The sequence below is a fragment of the Prunus dulcis genome, chromosome 2, assembly GCF_902201215.1.
Source record: "Prunus dulcis chromosome 2, ALMONDv2, whole genome shotgun sequence".
NCBI lineage: Eukaryota > Viridiplantae > Streptophyta > Magnoliopsida > Rosales > Rosaceae > Prunus > Prunus dulcis.
In genome coordinates this window covers 2,987,625-3,006,709 of record NC_047651.1, presented here as the reverse complement: position 1 = coordinate 3,006,709, position 19,085 = coordinate 2,987,625, and the positions used below count along the sequence as shown (strand labels likewise).

The 19,085-nt window shown below is 36.9% G+C and overlaps 2 protein-coding genes across 2 annotated transcripts; one reads left to right on the top strand and one right to left on the bottom strand.

Annotated features, from left to right (window-relative positions):
* Positions 1-1,278: 1,278 nt before the first annotated feature.
* LOC117618907 (annexin D3) lies at positions 1,279-4,149 on the top strand. Its single transcript, XM_034348673.1, has 6 exons — positions 1,279-1,596; positions 2,093-2,238; positions 2,608-2,835; positions 3,123-3,335; positions 3,433-3,522; positions 3,748-4,149. Exons 1-6 carry the CDS (start codon positions 1,416-1,418, stop codon positions 3,949-3,951), a joined length of 1,062 nt encoding a protein of 353 aa, XP_034204564.1. The 5' UTR covers positions 1,279-1,415; the 3' UTR covers positions 3,952-4,149.
* Positions 4,150-9,619: 5,470 nt separating this feature from the next.
* On the bottom strand, positions 9,620-19,085 carry LOC117617442 (integrator complex subunit 9 homolog). The gene is made up of 13 exons (XM_034346818.1): positions 19,077-19,085; positions 17,832-17,987; positions 16,864-17,262; positions 16,549-16,763; positions 15,684-16,013; positions 15,309-15,519; positions 14,978-15,070; positions 14,776-14,867; positions 12,071-12,188; positions 11,824-11,909; positions 11,117-11,168; positions 10,526-11,009; positions 9,620-10,381 (listed from the first exon to the last, which is right to left on the bottom strand). Exons 1-13 carry the CDS (start codon positions 19,083-19,085, stop codon positions 10,266-10,268), a joined length of 2,361 nt encoding a protein of 786 aa, XP_034202709.1. The 3' UTR covers positions 9,620-10,265.

Sequence of the window (19,085 nt, the reverse complement as noted above, 5' to 3'; positions counted from 1 at the left end):
TAAACTACCAATTAGGTATCAAAATCTCATTAACTTCAAAGAAGTAAAAGCTAATGTCACTAGGCCAAATTGGTTATTCACCTATCTCTTACATATTAAAGCAAATGTTGGGGTTTCTTTGTACTGGTTTGAGTAACCTCCTGATTTTATTTCTGATGTATTGTATGAGGATGAAGATTGTAATTTATGATCAAGGAATTTCCTTTGCCCTTAATACGAGTTCAGACTTCTTGTATTAACTTTTTCACATCAATAATTTTCTATCGCTTATCATAATAAATCAAAAGCAAATTTTGCCTGTCTCTCACTTGGAGTTATTGAAACATTGTTTACTTATTTCGTACGTTATGGCATTCATGTTGCTTGCTATTGCTGATAAATTATGACAACATTAATTTTTTTTTTTCCCTGTTAATTATTAGTTAATGCACTCACTAAAACTGATGTGTTTTATGGCCTACGTACTTTATGTCCCCATCAAAACGCTGTTAACAATTGATCAGAAAAAGACCTATTCATGGATACATAATTATGGTGATGAAATTGATGCTAAACGCTCCAAAGGGTACGAGTGATAATTAGTTGGTAACCGATGGAAGGTGCATTTGTACATGGTCAGCAAAAAGGATATACACAAAGTTTGTGGTCTAGTCTCAAAAATCACAAATAACAGGGTGCACTCGTAATTTCAACAAAATCTAGGGGCTTTTTCTTTGCTAAGGTTGGTTGCCCTATTTATTTCATTTCAAATTTTTTTTTTTTTTTTTTTTTGGGTAACCAATAAAGCTACTTGTAGCTCTAAGTCTTGAGAGAAATTTACCTTTACACTCTTTTTTGTTTGTTCAACATCTATGGTCCACGAGATAAAGATTAGTTATATGGTAAAAAGAAAAGAAAAGTTTAACTAGTAATTTTTCATAAGCATATGGTTTTATGATAAATTGCAATTACTACAAATTGCCTTAATTATCCGACGACCATAGGTGTGTTAATTTGTTAATAATATTAGTGGCTTTGTGTGTTTTTCTATTTTTTGTTGAATAGTGAGTTTTGTTTTCAAAGCTCACTCATATTCATGGGAATAACCTAAAAAAGGGTTTAGGAAGTTTTTCTTTGATCAAACAAATGGGAATAACATAAATTGCTAAATTAAAGAAGGACCAACTCAACAAATTAAAAATATAGGACCAAAATAAAAATTGGAGCAAAACGCAATAACCAAAAATGTATTGTTCCCTAAAAAAAATATTTTATCGTAAATAGGGGTAGTGTGGTAAATTCGGAATATAAAAATGAGTGGTAAATTTGTCAATTTGAAAAGATGATGATACACACAACAAATCTATGCTTCCAGCGAAGGACGAGGCAAATAAAGAGGGAAAAACAACTGAAGGAGGAGAAAGAAACGGCTAAAAATGCAGAGTTTCTTTGGTAGACTGCGTAGCACTAGCTCAGTGCACAAACAAAATTCTTCATCTGCAATCTCATTTTCAGAGGAAGAGTTCAAGCTGACCGGATCAATGGGTACTCTCAAAGTACCAGAACCTGTTCCCTCTCCAGACAACGACTGTCAGAGGCTCAAAAAAGCCTTCGAAGGTTTTCTTCTTCTTCTTCTCTCACTCTCAGACGTGATTCAATTATATGATGGTTTCATTGAAAAAGTTTGTGTCTTTGAAAGTTTTGTTCAATGTTGGTTCATGGGTCAATGGTGAATTTGTGAATATATCTGTGAAGATTTCTGATTCTCTCTCTGAATTTTGGTGGATTAATTTGATTTCTTCATGGGTTCATTTGTGGATTAGCTGAAAACACATGTGTATTTATGTATATCAACCATCTTTTTTCTCTTTTTTTCTTGTTGCAAAAATATGGGTGGCAGAAGCCTGAAACTGGTTATGATAATTTTTCATATAAAATTTTCTGTTATTTGTCATTATAATTTGATATTGTTTCCTGTCATTGTATGAATGAAATAAATTTGGCTACCTTTCATTTGAAAGTTGGTCTTTTTGAAAATCTTTATAATTGATTTGGCTTCCGCTGATATTCATTCATGAATATATTTATCAAGTGTTTGTACAAATGGATTTAGGATTGGGAACGGATGAGGAGGCTGTGATATGGATATTAGGACATAGGAATCAAAGCCAAAGAAGGGAAATCAAAGACACTTATCAACAGCTTTACAATAAATCTCTCCTTGATGATCTCCACTCTGAGCTTTCTGGAGATTTCAGGGTAATTTTCTCCAACCCTTTATGCTTGACATTTCTTTCTCATAATTCATAGAGGAGAAATACTCCTAACTTTTCATTTCAAACAACATTTCCATGCTATCCATCAAAGGGTCATAATAAACTTCTTACATGAGTATGGAAAACACATGTATGTTTGTTGTTAGTACTATTTCTTAATTATTCAAGTTGATAAAAAATAAAAAATAAAATTTACTCAACGAACAAAAGTTCTGTATGTTTACAATATAAATCGTAAATGAATTCGTCGAATTGCAAATTTGAATTTCATAAGCATGTTATGTTTTTATTATTTTCATTCATGTTATTCCATGGGTTTAATTATAACAATTCAAGTAATGATGTGAAACAGAAAGCAATAATTTTGTGGGCATATGATCCTCCTGAAAGGGATGCTAAATTGGCAAGAGATGCGCTGAAGGCAAAGAAGCAAGGCATAAAACACCTAAAAGTGGTAGTTGAGATAGCTTGTGCATCATCTCCTCACCACTTGATGGCAGTGAGGCAGGTCTACGCTTCACTTTTTGATTGTTCACTTGAGGAGGATATTGCATCTACTGTTTCCCTCCCCCTCAGAAAGGTGAAAAAACATATTGACTAGCTCAAGAACATCAGACTCAAATACTGGGTAAATTATTGTTATTATAATGCTATGCTACTAACATCTTCATCCGGAAAAGCCCTCTAAAATGCATGGAGTTCTCAAAGTAGTTAAACAGTAATTGACTGAATTAATATTACGGAAAAAATTATAAAAAAGGAAAAATGTCTCATACTATAAGTTAAGGCCATGTTTGGTGACTGAGTTGGAAAATGAGGTAGAATTGCATTCTGTTGACTAATAGTACTGGTTGCTGGTCGCCATAGATTCTGGTCGGTTTGGTGAGCTCCTACAGGTATGACAGACAGCTGGTGGACTCAGGCATTGCCGGTTCGGAGGTTTCTAGGCTACATGAAGCCATCGAAAGAAAGCAACTAGATGATGATCATGTTGTTCGGATACTCAGCACAAGGAATTTATTTCAGCTCAGAGCGACCTTTGAGTGTTACAAGCAAAAGTATGGAAATTCCTTTGACCAGGTATTGCCTCTACTTTTCTACCGTTTACTAATCATCAAACTTATGTTCTTTTTAATGTCTTCCTTTTTCCTCGTTCAATTGGCACTTCTGTTGACAGGATATTAAGGCTTGTGGCAATGGTGATTTGGAATCTCTCTTGATAGCGGTATTTTGGTGCATAGAATCACCTGAGAAGTATTTTGCAAAGGTAGATCCATTCCTTGTGCACCAACTTATTATTTACTTTTCGTTTCTTTTTCATGCTCGTTTTAATTGAACCCTTGTTTTGAAGATAAAATTTCTCTCCGACTCAATTTCCTGGTCCAGCAAGACCAGTCAGATCAGCTGGATCTTGTTGCTGTAGAGAGAATTGATGCTCCTTGTTAGATATTGATCTCATCTGACTTTTCATTGTTGCTTGAACCACATGCAGGTCATCAAAAATTCCATTGTTGGACTCGGGACAGATGAAGATTCTCTGGATAGAGCCATAATAACCCGAGCTGAGATCGACATGATCAAAATCAAAGAGGAGTATTCCAAAGTGTGCAAAAGCAGCCTCGTCGACGACGTTAAAAGTGACACATCTGGAGACTACAAAAAGTTCTTGTTAACCTTGCTTGGAGAAAGACTCTGATTCATTCTACTGAATAGCACTACCCATTACATTTCAGTTAAGACCTCAGATTGCTTTTATAATAAAAGTTGTATGATTATGCTAAGAGTGCTGAAACTTGTGATCTATTTTTGGCACTATTGACCCGTTTGTAAATAATTCAAAGATTGCTTCTCCTTCATCAGCAAAGAAAAACTGTTTTACAGTTTGTTTATTGTTTCTAGCAAGTGCTTATTCTGGAAACCAATGCATCTCTTCACTCTAGAGACTTGTTCTTTTAGGGCACGTTTGGGAGTGATTCTGGAAAGGCCAATAATCACTTTTATGGAGAATCACTTCTCCAAATAATCATTTTGAGTGATCTTTTGGAGAAGCACATGGATGATGCTTCTTGGCAAGGATCAAAATCTTGTTAGGTGTAGGATTAGCGATTTGTTTGGATCCATTAGTTTTTTATTCAATTGGGTCATGGCTCTGGCATTGGTCATTTCAAACACTAGAGGATGAGAGGATGAGAGAATTCGGAAATACAGAAATGCAAAAAAGATGAATCCATTGAATGATATTCCCAATTACATGTGCCTTGGCTCTTTGGACCCTTTGCATATGAAATTCACTTCGGATTTAGATCACATACGTGCAGGTGAGCACAGTGCAATTCATGACTCGTTCTTTGTTTTTCATCCTGGTTGACTTTGCTGAGTATTTTTTTTTTTAGTTGTAGGTTTTCTTTTCATTTCTTCAAGTGTTTCTTGTGTTCTACTTAGGATTTTGATTATGTTGAGTGTAAACCGGGTGTCCCTCTCGTGATACAAGTGGCCCTAACTCGGGTTAAGGTTTAAGACTTTACACCAAATCGCGTGGTTGAGCTATCTTCCGGAGATGATCTGCACACGTTGAATAATTATCAGAATAGGAACAGACTGCGTGTATCCCAGTTGGACCCCCTCCGATGACTAAGTCAGAAGTAGTTTAAATGTGGAGAGAGGGATGTAGGGTTTTTAGGTGAGAATACTTATTACCTTTGTCCTGGCAAAGGGTATTTATCGGGGGGAGAAGGAGGGATAAATATCTAAGGAGGAGATATTTATCTCTCTCTCCCCCCGTAGTGGGACTGAAATACATTAAATGACTTCTCCTTAGATATTTATCCCTCCTTTTCCTCCCGTAGTGGGACTGAAATACATTAAATGACTTCTCTTTATCACCATGCTGTCTAACAGGGATCAAGTGGCAAAGCGACACTTGGCTTTGGATGTGAGGCGCATTAATTGATCCCTTTCCATTGCCAGACTGTTTATCAGGGAATAAGGAGATAAGCGACACCTGGCTTTGGATGTGAGGCGCATTAACTGATCCTTTCCCATCGCCAGGCTGGCACTTGAGCTCATGTGGTGACTGACTCGACAGGGGTCTGGTCGTGTCAGAATATCGATACACGTCTCTGGTCTCAAGGTATCTTAGTGGTCGGGTCGGTGTGCGAGTTCATGACCACTGGTTCACATGGCATCTCCTAATGGGCTTGGCTAGGAGTACCTTTTATTGACAGATCTGCTCGGGTCAACATAATGACGACCTGGTCTCTGGTAGCCACGTGATGCTTTCCGATAGGCTCGGTTCATAATGATGATATGAACTCTCAACATTGAGTATTGTTTTCTGTTCTTATTTTCTTTGGAATTTCCATATATTATAACTTGTGCAAACGATGGACGAGACTTTGGAAGAGTGGCTTTCTGCTAAGGTTGCTTCTGACGGGCTTGTGACCAACTCGGTAAAAAACCCTAGTGCTTATGGCTGGAATAATTTTGCATTTCGATGTTTGTGGGTATCATCACTGTAAACCCACAAGACTATAACTTGTCTACGAGGGCAACCTAGGAGTTTAAAGGCTTGTTGCATACGCTAAATGCAATTGAGATCCCTATGAAAGTGGCTTAGTTAATTTTCATTTATTCTATGTTTCTAATTTTGTTTTGCTCGAGGACTAGTTGTTGAAGGAAATAAAGGCTTTTATTAATTTAGTTCGACCCATTTAAGATAGTGATATCTCTTAATTATAATCCTTTATGATGAACATCATAAAAGAAACACCCTTTGATTAAAATTATAAAAATAAAAATAATTTTGGGGGGCGGGGGTAGGATATGTTTGGTTTTGTGGCTGCACTTGGAATGAAAACCAAGTTGCCTACATATCCTTTGTGGGAATCAAGCCAACTTGTAGTTCATTGGGATTTATTTGAGATTTATGGTGGTGGATGTTTGAATGGAGATTTGGTGTTAGGATAAACCAGGGATTCAAACTTGGTTGTGGTTGTATCTAGTGGGATACTAGACTACCTATGTACCCTTGGCGGGATCAAACCAAAATAGTTCAAATATGATTTTTTGATGATGAAGATTTGTGTGGTTTTGTACAACTTAGGCTTTAATTTAGGATTTGGAGAATTAATGGGTTTTTTTGGATTTGAGCCCATTAATATGGAATTTGTGGATTTGAAAACTTGAACCAATTGTTTCCCAATTGAATTTTCAATGGACAAGTCAATTGGGCTCTGAATGAACTCTTTGCACCAATTGGCACTTAGAACCCAGCAGCTGCCTCCATGGATCAATTACTTGTCAATTATGAGACTTCTTTGTGAAGGAAGTTGAGGTTCCATTCCAAAATCAATTGGCAATGGGGGGAGTAGCCCAACTCCTTATAAGCACTTGCTAGGTTTCTCAATTTTTCAATGTGAGACTCTTTACCTTTACATTCTCACACTTTGATGGGGTTTGGACCAATTTTTTTTGTCTGTTCACAACAACCTCTTTTATATTGTATTTTGTCCCAAATGCACATGTAGGTGCATGAACCAAAGAAACAACCCAATCTTGTTCTTGTCTTTATGTGCAGCAAGAAAATTTTAATTTGCAATCCAAGCAGTGAAATAAGGATTAATTGCATATTTTTTCATCCCTAAAATTACTTTAACTTAGTTTTCTTTGGATTTATTGCTTTGTTTTTGTCAATTTTGATTGTCTAGATATCAACAAGAAATAAGGATACATATTTTGGTGTTCATTATTCTTGAATTGGCACAAGTGCAGCAACTCTCGGAAGAAGCTCTTACATGTCAATGTGCTACAAGGTTGATGACATTGGGGTGAATGGCAATGACAAGTGGTCTACTGTAGGAATGGTTAGTAGTATGAATGAAGTTCTTGAACACCAGTAGAAACTCAGCTGCAATTTTTTTATCGCTGGTTATTTAGATATATTTTGTTAGATTAAATCTAAACCATTGAATGTGCTTTAATCTAATGATACATATTGTGTGTCAAAAATGTGTGTTCCCGGATCCTGACCCTATTTTGTATGGTTCACCGTGTCACTCGAGGAGGCATTAGTTTCCTTGTCCCAGTTTGCTGCAAAGCACTGTATTACCATATGACTATGCACCAAAAAGAATCAAACTTTGCAGTCGAAACTAGCTAGTTCGTTGGTCCAGCTTATTCGAATATTTGTCTGTATGGTTCATCATCCTACTTTGTCTAAAGGGAACAAGAGAAGTATTCCCGTTATATAAGAAACTTGATCAACAATTTACCACAAGTAACTAACTATTCAACTTGAAGCTTAGTTTGCCAGATGCTGGGCAGTGGTTCTATATTTAATATAAGAAATTTGTAAAGAGATGAAGAAAAACGAGTAAGTCAGGTAAAATTAAGCCAAGAAACCATTTACAACTGTTCAGTTTTTAGTTAAAAAAACAATGTGTTACTTATACATTACGTGTGTTTCGTCTTTTTCTTTAATTTAATAGAATAAACCCGACCCATTAACATGAAACAAATTCGCACGAAATATTACTCGGGTCAGGCTTAACGGGTCATGTTGAAAACAGGTGGATTCATTAGCCACCCATTAAGCTATCGTTCGCTAGTATTCACCCGTTAAAAGGGTTATTTTTATAATTTTCATACAACTTAATCAATAAAAAACTTAAAATAAAATATGTTAAAAATAAAACCATCTCCAGGCCCTTCCCCAAATCCAACACTCATCTTCGTCTCACCATCAATGCTACCTAGCCCCACAAACATTGCGAGCACAAAGAATGTCCTACCTACCATAACAAAGTTGAAAAATTGGAAATTGGGTATTTTTTAGAAGTTTGGGGTAGGCAATTGGCATGTAGGTATATTTTTTAAGTTGAGAGAGGTTGCATGCGCTTGTGCGTGTGGGTGTTTTATTCGAGTCGTGTCATTCTCAAATTGTAATAAGTTGTGTTCGTGTCGGTTATTTTTCACCTGTTAACTTAAAGGGTTGTATCGCATCAACCCATTAAAAAAAGCATGTTAACATAAACAGAAAATATGACCCGTTTGCCAAGTCTAACAAAATGATGAAGATTGGAGTAATGCTCTTATTTTTGTCAACTTTCTAAAGGAGTTTTATGAAGCCACATTGAAGACGAGTCTTTCTTTACATTCTGCTTCCCACGCCACCTTTCATGACTTGATTGCAATGAAAGGTGAAATTAAGGATTTGGTCATGGAGATTATAAGATGGAAATTGAAACCCACACTTCCAAGCCAAGGTATTGAATGATATGACACAAAGCATGAAGAGAAAAATTGAAAAGTATTGGGGTAACATAGATAAAGTGAACCAAGTCTTGTTGGTAGCACTTGTGCTTGATCCTCGAGTCAAGTTGGGCAACTTAGAATTTGTTTTGAAGAGTCGATATGAAAGATCGAAAAGCTATTAAGAAGAAGAATGAGGTGAAATTATAATAAAACTCTATGAAGAGTATAATATCCCACAACCAACACTCACTCATGAATCTAGCGCTACTAGTGAAGATATTAATACTAGTACCACTAGCATTGACCGAGGGGAAAGGAAAAGAATGCAATTGGTGGAAAATTGGGTAAAAGAATGTCAATAAAGTGATGTTGAACCAATCTTATTGAAAAAATGGTTCTCGACTTTGATATTTTGAAATTGTGGAAATCGAATGGGGTTAAATATCCGGGATTGTCACTTATTGCAAAGGATGTACTTGCCATCCCAGTATCAACAGTAGTTTCAGAATCATACTTTAGCACAAGTGGTCGAGAACTCAATTCCTTTCGTGCTTCATTGACTCCTACGTTTGTAGAAGCCTTAATTTGTGCTCAAAATTAGTTATAGTCCAATGAAATCTCCTCTTTAAAGTATAAGCCAAATATTTAAGAGATGTAGTTTTATGAATCGATTGAATCAATTATTAGTTTCTGTTTTTATGTGATTTAATGATGTATGTATAATTGCCTAATGTTTTAATATGTTTATGTTTATATTTTGTAGATCTTAGAAGCTCATTGGCACCAAACAATTCAACCCATGCTACTTTCCAGTGAGACTGAATTAGAGTTTTGGATATTGGAATTGGATTGTCATTAAGTCATGTCTTCATGATTGAACTATGTAAATTCACAACTGATGGTGTGTGTTAAAAAACTCACAGGGCTTGAATCGAATATCAAATTGAGCTTTCACAGGGGACATTGAGCTTTCATTCCAGCAAGTAGAATTCCTGTCTAAGCAATCCAACTTACAACCCAACAACAAAACTTGCAGGAATTGCTTAGACAGATATTGAATAGTCAATATTCTTTTGACCAAAAGATAAAGCACAACTTTTCTAAGATCTTCCTCATTCCAACAGACCATCTTGAATAAATTACAAACCTTTAGGTCCTAATCAACATTACTCTGCTGAGAGACATCAAGCAGATGGAACACAGGAAAAAGGACTCAAATACGAGTCCAGGAAGAGATAAGCTCATTATTACCAACGGTTCATTACCATTACAAAGTAGATCTCTAGCCTCCAAAATTGCTTCCCAGGTTGCAGAATGTCCAGATTTAATAGGAGCAGCAAAAAAGAACTGATGAAACAAATAAATTTTTCATACAAGTTGAACTCACCATTTTTGAGGCAATTAAGAACATTCCAACCCAATTTTGCAAGAGCTGCAAGATTAACAGATTTCCTTCCAAGCAATAGGAGGGGCCCTATGTCCATCCTTTCTCCAGAAAAATTACCGAGACAAATTATTAAGACAAATTACCAGCAATATTAGAGGAAATCTGGGGAAAGGATGGAAATAGGGTCCCTATTTGCAATAGGAGCTGCAGTAAGTTACCTTTCCAAGAAGAGAATTTCCTCTGAGCAGTCCAGGAAATCCGAGGTATTAAAAGAGTCCTTCCACTTCAGGATATTATTTATTCCAAGATGCCTTTCCAGAGTAACTTTATGTTGTATTTGCAAAAATTGGACCAATTGTTGTCGGTAAGCATTAGAAACATTTTTGGAAAAAAGGAAAGGACTTATGGAAGCTAATCCTTTGTCCAGTTGCTGAAGCAAAGAGAGGTAGTAAGGTAGAAATCCTTCTGGCCGCCTTCACTGTCGCCTCTGCAAAGAAAAGTAGTAATATCTCATGGTACATACAGTGAACTATGCATGTAGCCAGTCCAATCCTAGTCACCAAACATGGCCGATAAGAATTGCATGAAACAAGTGAAATTCTCTTCATCTAAACGCCATCTAGAACACTACCTATAGCTTCAAAAATAATGGAAGCCAAACTTTCATCAGCAGTACTAATAACAGTGCTTGTTGTTCTGACTTCTATAAGAGCTTGGTTGGGATCATGGACATGTACTAGAGAAGCACTTTCTGATTCAGAACCAAATGCATCCCCAAGCGTTGCCTTGATGCCCCTGTTTGATAACACAACCAAAAGCTTCTCCAAATCAGTTGAACCCCAGTGTACCAGCGGTCTACTCTCTGAGGACTCTTGATTGCCAGTGGACAACCGTTGTCTGCCATGATCTACACAGAGCTCTCCCTTTAACCTCGTCATATTAATATTTTCTTGTTTCAAGTTCCTCCAATTAAACTGGGAAGCTAAGTCTGTTGCAATCTCTAGTTCTGAATTGTCCTTCAAGCTTGGTATATGTAACGTTTCATTAACGCAGTAGTGAAAGGTCGAGCATGAATTTGATTTCAAAGAGCTAGTCTGCTTCAAATCTTTAGGTAGCTATTTTGAGCAGAAAATAACAGGGGACTTATTAAAGAGATGAAATCTAATATATAAACAAGGAAAGAAAAAAAATTGATTATACAAAGAGAACAAAATGGAACTACCAGAACAACTTTTGGTTGCAATATCTTCAGCAACGGTTCAACATTCTGCAACCTACAAAAAGCAAATATCCCGATAGAAGTAGTTAAGATGAATTCAGAAGTTGCTTAACATTTCAAAGAAGGAGTTGTTCAACAGAGTGATAAGGGGGGTCAACATATTAAGAACCTAAATAGAAAATTACATGCTAAATCTTGTTTTTTGGTTGAAATTTGTGTTCTTTGTTGGGTAGAAAGTTGCCTGCTAAGTGTCAAGACAAGTTAGTAGTTACAAAGCAGATAACTTGTACACAAAAGCCCTTCTAAAATGAAAACAAAACAATATAACTGATATGCCTTCTGACTGGAAAATTAATACTCATTTTCAAACATGCAAACAGCTGTCAGTGCCACAACTTCACACGTTACTCACATTTCAAGCCCAAAGGCTGCCGATACATTTACGATATTAGCATAGCATGTCAGAGAACTCTATACGCCCAGCAAACCTTCACTAAAACCAGCGGTTTCCACTCCAATCATCCATCATTTCAAATTTCATGAGGTTGATCCCTATGGTTTGCATTTATACTTTCAAACGTTCTGTGGAGCGTAATCCACATGGGTTGGTGCTTATTATGGTATTTGGTTGTCGTTAAGATTGCCACATTACAATAATATGAATAAATCAAAATGTTGTGTCAGTTTCAAGAAAAGAAGACAAACCCTACCTTATGCCAGAGAGAAATGAGCATTCAAGAACCTTCATTTCCATTGGCTTGAAAGGTAAGAGAGCCAGATCAACATCCGGTCCACTCTGCAAATCAAGCAGTAACAATTTAAGCATATATAGTTTCCATCCAGACACAAGGCAAAGATGCTTTCTTGAACTTTTTTTTTTTTTTTTCCTGAGAACTTCCTTGAACTATTTATGTACACATGTGAAGTTCAACAGCCAGTGAAAGTATATAGTAGCACCTCAAGAATGAGTAGAGAGTTTTGATCCCCAGACCAACGCTGGAGCAAATGAACAGCAGGACCGAGCCGTAGACTCCAGTGAGGAGAGAAAACAATGCATGGTTCCTGCCAATTCATTCTATCACAAATGTCAATTGTGCATCTTTATCACAACTCGCAAGTATTCTTACTTTTCTTTTCTTTTTTCTTTTTTTCTTTTGGCATACATTGATTTCTGATTAATATCCCCAGAAGGACAGGAAATACACTGCTTCCTGTCGTTTCCCCTTCCACCTTTAATCATGACAAATCTCATAATAGGTGAGCAACAACATTTGGGCTATATGAAGCAGATAGTTTCCCCATGTTTGGCTTAGGAATGAAGAAAGGAAAAGATAATAATATAATCAAGGTCCCCAACTTTCCATTTTTTGGTTATTAATGAAAACGAAAAAAATAACTGAGTTTCATCCCGAACTTTGTCCACAAAAGAGGTGAGATTGAAGTGATAGTTGGCTAATAGACACAAAACTTGATAAAATCAGCCAAATCAAAAGCCATTAATCTATGCAAATCTCATTTAGGCTAAGGTATATAATGTAGAAACTGTATATTCAATTATAATATTTGAGATATTACAACCAATATTTATACACAAACTATTAAGATATCTTCCTAGTTGTTACAATGAAACGGAAAACCCATTATATCCTAATAAAGGCTAATAACAACATAACAGCTAAAACACTAATGTATTGTCATTGAAGACCCTTAACTATGGTAACTCCCGTAACACCCTAACACTCCCCCGCAAACTTGACGCCAGAGAGGTGACAAGTTTGGAAATAAGACGTGAAAAGAAGGAATATAATAAAGATGAGGAATGGAAACAAAAGAAAATTCATCACATGGAAAGCAGAAAGGGACGCGTACAGAGAGAAAAGAAGGAATATTTGAAGGGAATAAAGGGGTTAAGAGAGGATGCAGCACAACAGTAGAGGATAGAAGGTGAAACCAACTTAGGACACAGAGAAAAGAAAACGAGAGCATGGGCAAGTTTGAGTTTCAAAGCACCATAGAAACAATAAGGTATGGGGATGGGGAAGAAAACCACGGGGGAACAAAGTAATAAAAAAAAATTATCACAAGAGGACAAAGGCCCATATAGATTAAAATAAAGAGGGATGATTGAACCGAAAAACAATAATAAGAAATAAAGGAGGAAACCGAGTGAGGCAGAGAAAGGAAAAGAGAGTGTGGGCAAAACACATAGAGTTAAAATCCTTTCAAAATAAAGATGGAAAAAGGAGAGAAAGAAAGAGAGAAGAAAAGGTAACACCCATTAAAAGGAGAAAGTAGTCAAGAGAGGGAGAGAGAACAAGATGCAAGAGACAACCCATGAAAAGGAAAGGAAACTCAAGAGGCCAGAGACAACCCATGACAGGGAGAGACACAACACAATTGAAAAGAAGAGAAGAGAATACCCCAATAAGGTAAAAGAATTATAAAGAAAAGAAGACATTACCCTTGTAACAGAGAAGAAGAAAGGCAGCACAAGAGAGCATTGAAGAAGACAGACCAACAGTAAAATCAAAGAAAGAGATTGGGCTTAAGAGGGGAGGAGAAGACAGGTTGAGCATAGATAAAGCGTGAGGCCGATACCAAGGCAGCAACACAGTGATAGGGCTTGAGTGGCCAATACCAAGTCAGCAACACAGAGGAAGAAACAGGGGCTGCGGCAGTGTAGCACGACAGAGAAGGCTCGACGAGCATTGACGAGGCTCACGGAGGAAGGAGAGACAGCTCGGTGAGCGATGACAGGCAGCATCAACAAACAAGGGTTAAGTATGGAAACCGTGACAGAGAAACCATCAGAAATACATGAGAAAAAGAAACCATGATTGCATACTAGGATAAGGCTCGGCGAGCATTGACAAGGCTCGCGGAGGGAAGAGAGACAGCTCGGCGAGAGAGACGGCGCGAGAGACAAAGAAGGGGACAGAGATTTCAAGAGAAAGAGAAACCAAGAGGGTAAGGAAAAGTTCAAAAAGCTTATGAGACAAAGAAGTGGACAAAAAAAGGGAGCTTATGAGAACAAAAAGCTCAAGAGAGATAGGCAGCGGCTGTGCAAGAGAACAACAATGCAGGATAGCACAACATGAGAGAGATAAAGGCCAGTGAGGAGACAATCCGCAATGAAGACGGCGCGATGAAGACACAAAAATAACGGGTTAACAGAGGAAAAGGTTGCAGTGGTAAAAGAAAGGTGCGGCTACAGCTAAGGTGGAAAGAAAAAAAACATGTTCATCTTTGAGAAGAGGAGATGAAAAAGCACTATACATAAACAAACACCCTTAAGGGTGAGGAATGAAGAGCGCCGACGACTCTCAATGTTGGCAATTGGAGGATCACTAATTGGTGCTAGCCATTAGCTCAGATACCACGTAAAAATTGTATATTCAATTATAATATTTGAGATATTACAACCAATATTTATGCACAAACTATTAAGATATCTTCCTAGTGGTTTTAATGAAACAGAAAACCCATTATATCCTAATAAAGGCTAATAACAATAAATAGCTAAAACATTAATGTATTGTCATTGAAGACCCTTAACTATGGTAACTCCCGTAACCCCCTAACATATAAGTTCTGAACATTGACTCCAAAACAGTGACCATGAAGAAATATTCTAAAATAAGAAGGACAAATGTGGAACTCACAATAATTTAGGTGAATGAACTGCCGGAAACACATGAAGCTTCTTCTCATTTACAAGCTTGGCATGTGCAAACAATGGCTCACCAGAAAAAAGCTGCAAGACCAATTAAAAAAGAGTGACTGCAATGTCTTAAGTTGGCAATTCTAACAACTAAATGAAATCTCCAAGCACAATGTGATGAATAATAAGCTCAATATTTTTACCTTTTCTTGCCGCTGTTTGCATAGCCATTCAGGTATGATGTTGGAGAAAGCCAAGAATTCTTCAGCTAGAGAAGAAATAATATACATAGGAACCTGAAACAGGACGAGAATTCCACATATGCTCCATTATATGCCATAAAAGTAACACTTTGCCACATTTCTGTATCGAAGACTATTATGTCTCAGCATGTAACTAATAACCTCTAAAATTTTATAGAACTCCTGTTAAGCATCATCTTCTAGAGAAATACAATTTGTTAATTTTGATACTTCTGGTAGGACTTAAAACACTGAAGCAAGTAAGCAAAGGACAAAAAAAATTTATAGATACCTTCAAAGTTGAAACATCTAGTGAAGTTGATATATGTTCTAACAGCAGCAGAACAATTCCAAGTCGACTAATGGGAATAAGGACTGAACCTCCAGCTTTTACGGAATCAATGACACAGGAGCATATAAAAGCTAGCTTGTCCCTTTCCTCCAAACCCTCATCAACATTAAGTAAGGACTTGGCCAACTCTTGACAATCATTTTCATAATTTCTGCACGCATCAATTCCAATAGTTTAAAGCTTTGATTTTCACATTCTGAGGATATTGACTTAGAAAAGTTAAAACCTTTATACCAATAAAGAACAAATCTGGAAAATTTATCAAACCTCATAAATAAATAAATAAAGATGGCAAATGCTATGTAAGTGTAATACCTGAGAGATGACCGATTGCAAGTAGTTGGAATGGAGTTATCATAGCCACTCTCAACATCTTCTGTACCATCCGAGAATGAGAAATCTGAATATATTATTATATCATTCCCTCGAAGAGCATTGTAATCAAAATTCATTGCATGAGCAGAATCAAAGATGGAACTTGAAATAAAGCCAACGCCTCCCTTGGGACCATTTATTGTCCAATTACAAGAGCCTATTTCTAAACCCGAACTGAATGCCTTTATGATCAATGTGCTGTTGTAGCAGATTTCCTCTGCATATTTAAGTCTCAGAACCTTCTGCATGCAATCCTTCACATCAGCTGCACTGAGAAGTAGAAGCAATCTCTATTACATTCTCATATAGAGAAACTTGCTACATAGATATTTCAGACAATATGAGGGGTAAAAAACAACCAAGTATATTAGTCAGACAGTGTTACATCCAGATATGTCAATTTGAACCACATCTTACTAACCACCTGAAAAATAGCTCAGACTGAAGTCTAGTAACATAACATGTCAGACTGTCTGACAAGAGAACATTTCCTTGATCTACACCCTAAGGAAATTTCATTGATTCAAAGTTAGGAAAATGTCAAAGAAATTTAGCTTCTTCTACATCACCTGCCAATGGAGAAGCTGATGATGACAGCAATTCCAGATCACAAATTTATAAAGAGGTTATCTATCTAGAGGAAACATGTCCAAGTGCAACAGCATGCGTAACAAGACTCTTTAATTAGATACAACTTTCTGGCAGTTGGCATATTCCACCAAGAAAATCTTCTTCTTTTTTTTGGTCAAGAAAATCTAATCATGAAACAAACAACATTAACTATTTGGGTGGAATATTAATTTACCTGTACAAGGAAAGCCAACCACCCAGTTCTCCCCCATCTTTGCCTAAAGCTACATTTTTCAATGAAGACGGAAGAAGCATAAGGTCTTCCCACTTCATCCACTGGGGAAAAGACGACTCCTCAGGTCCAAAAAACTGCCTGATTTCCAGATGCATTGAAACAAGATCCTCCATCATAAGCTGTCCAAGTCTTGCTGCTGCTTCAGTCACATATATCTGACACATTTTAAGCACAAAATAAAACTACTAAAACCAGATTCAATTTGGCAGAAACGTCAGAAATCAAAGTTAACAACTAATTCCTTAATGTATTTACCTTAGCAGAAAAACCCTTCATTCGAGTAAGAAATGGTAATCCTAGCATACCCGTTGGACTTGATATCAATACCACATCAATAAAAGAGACATTCCACAGGTGCAAGTTCTTGACAGTTTTGTACCAAGGCTCTGCATAAATTAAATCATCAGCATCCAGGGGCTTTTCGACTTTTTGTCTCTTCCGAACCATAGGCTCCTCCAAATCTGAAGACTCACTATGGTTTGGGCAACTGGGATTCTCTTCATCGAAGGAACTAGCTTTTGAACTAGTAGGAATAGGGGAGAAGATTGTAAGAGCTGAAAGGTCTAATGGGCAATCCAATAAAATGCTAAAACCACATATGTTGAGTATGTGACATGGTGGGAAATGGTAACCACCACCTTTGCTCAAGCAGGACTGCAAAAACAAAACAAAAAACAGAATCATAAAAATAACGTATAAAAAATAATCCCCACAATTTTTTTTTAATATTTATATATGAATAATCCATATGTATGTAAATATTGACAAAGAAACTTACAAACTTCATTGGCAACACACGAACACTGGAGCTTTCCCCTGCAACAATAACTTCTAATCATTCATGAAGAGAAAAGAGATTTAACTCTTGGGTGCTGAGGCTGTATATTAAACTAGGATCCTCATTCACATTCACTTGAAAACCTTTTTTTTTTTTTCCTTCTTTTGGGAAATAGTCTCAAACTATAAACCTAAACAAAGCATTGAGGGTAAATTATGAAGTTCATCAACCAATGAACTAAGTAGTAAATAGGAAATCCCAGTGAACCCTATAATGCTACGACAATCAATGCTTCAACATAACCAGGAATTAATACTATAATCTTATTCAAGCTAACCCTGAAAATATCAAAAATCGAAGTGGGTATTAATGATTCAATAGCTGAAGCAAAGTAGAGGAAAAAGAAACAAAAGAATAAGGAGGAATGAGGGCAAAGTTAAATTACTTTTGAATCAGAACCCCCAATTCTGCTCTGCTCTGTCCTTAGGATATTTCGGCAATAAGCAGTCAGCCGAGTCGTCAAAGCAAGGTGGTCAAGTGACCCCCAACGCCATAAACTGCCGCCTGAGCCAAATTTCTTGAGCCCCGGACTGCTGGAAGTCTAGGCAAGCCTTGCCCCGCAAATGTTCGACGTTTTGCCCCAATGAACCAACAGGCACTTGTCAAAAAAAAAAAAGAGTCTGGGGAAACATCAACATCAAAAGGTGGGGCAGGTTGGGTGGTCAGAAACCATGCTGGTTTGCTGTTGAAGGCAGGGAGGGCTTTAGTCAATCTGCTCTCATGGCGGAAGCAGAAGCAATACAACAGAATAAAGGTGGAATCTGAATGTTCGTGCTATTGGAAAGGAATCAGATTTTTAGGTTTAGGGAGCCTGGATTTCTACTGGAATTTAAATTTTCCAATAACAAGTTAGAGAGGGGGAGAGAGAGTGGAAGTTTCAATTTTAACGATGTTGATTTGTTTTGAGGAGATTAGGGTTGGAGCAAAATAGACCCTTGACACTCTCACATGCGCGCCAATCAGTTTTTTTTCAAAATTAATATACGTTTTTTTTTTTTTTAAATTCTTTCTGTTTTAGCTTTAATTATTAAAACAAAAGTATAAATCGAAATTTAGCAAAAAACTCAAAATAAGCTGCCAGCTATCAAAAACACCTAAAAACTTTTCAAAATGACGAAAAGAGCCCATTATCTTTAGCTTTCGAGACATGCAAGTCCTGCAGCCCTTTCCTCCACCATCAGAATGTGAAGATTTTGTCTTCAAGCAAGCAGACCATGTGAAGACTTTGTCACTTTGCATATGTCCGACTGTTATTACTGTGAAGCGACAATGCCAGATATAATGTTTGGTTTCTTATACATATTTTAGAGTGCATGTTGTCTTAGTATAGAGGGGAATCGTTTGTTTGCCATCAATGTGGATGTGAAGTTCATATGAAACTTCAGAGAGAGAGAGTATCAGATAGAGGGAGAGAGAGAGAGAGAGAGAGAGTATCAGATAGAGAACAACTCTTCGTCTCATCCTTAGCAATGGTAGAAGTCGATGAAAATGGTGTATATAGTTAGTAACTCCGAAGAAAGAAGTACAATACCAGAGAAGAAGAAATCTCATTACTTCCTCCTTCAGTTTCAATAAATAAAACTCCATTTATTCATATACTTTCTCTTATCCACTTATTATACTTACCTACTCTGACCAT

Excerpts from the sequence above, each read along its gene's own strand:
- LOC117618907 (XM_034348673.1), top strand. The coding sequence starts at position 1,416 with ATGCAGAGTTTCTTTGGTAGACTGCGTAGCACTAGCTCAGTGCACAAA. Across the intron at positions 2,239-2,607 it reads AGCTTTCTGGAGATTTCAGG|AAAGCAATAATTTTGTGGGC; the intron begins GTAATTTTCTCC and ends GATGTGAAACAG. Across the intron at positions 3,523-3,747 it reads CTGAGAAGTATTTTGCAAAG|GTCATCAAAAATTCCATTGT; the intron begins GTAGATCCATTC and ends AACCACATGCAG.
- LOC117617442 (XM_034346818.1), bottom strand. Across the intron at positions 15,520-15,683 it reads TGCAATCGGTCATCTCTCAG|AAATTATGAAAATGATTGTC; the intron begins GTATTACACTTA and ends TGATGCGTGCAG. Across the intron at positions 10,382-10,525 it reads CATTATTTTTGAAGCTATAG|AGGCGACAGTGAAGGCGGCC; the intron begins GTAGTGTTCTAG and ends TTTTCTTTGCAG.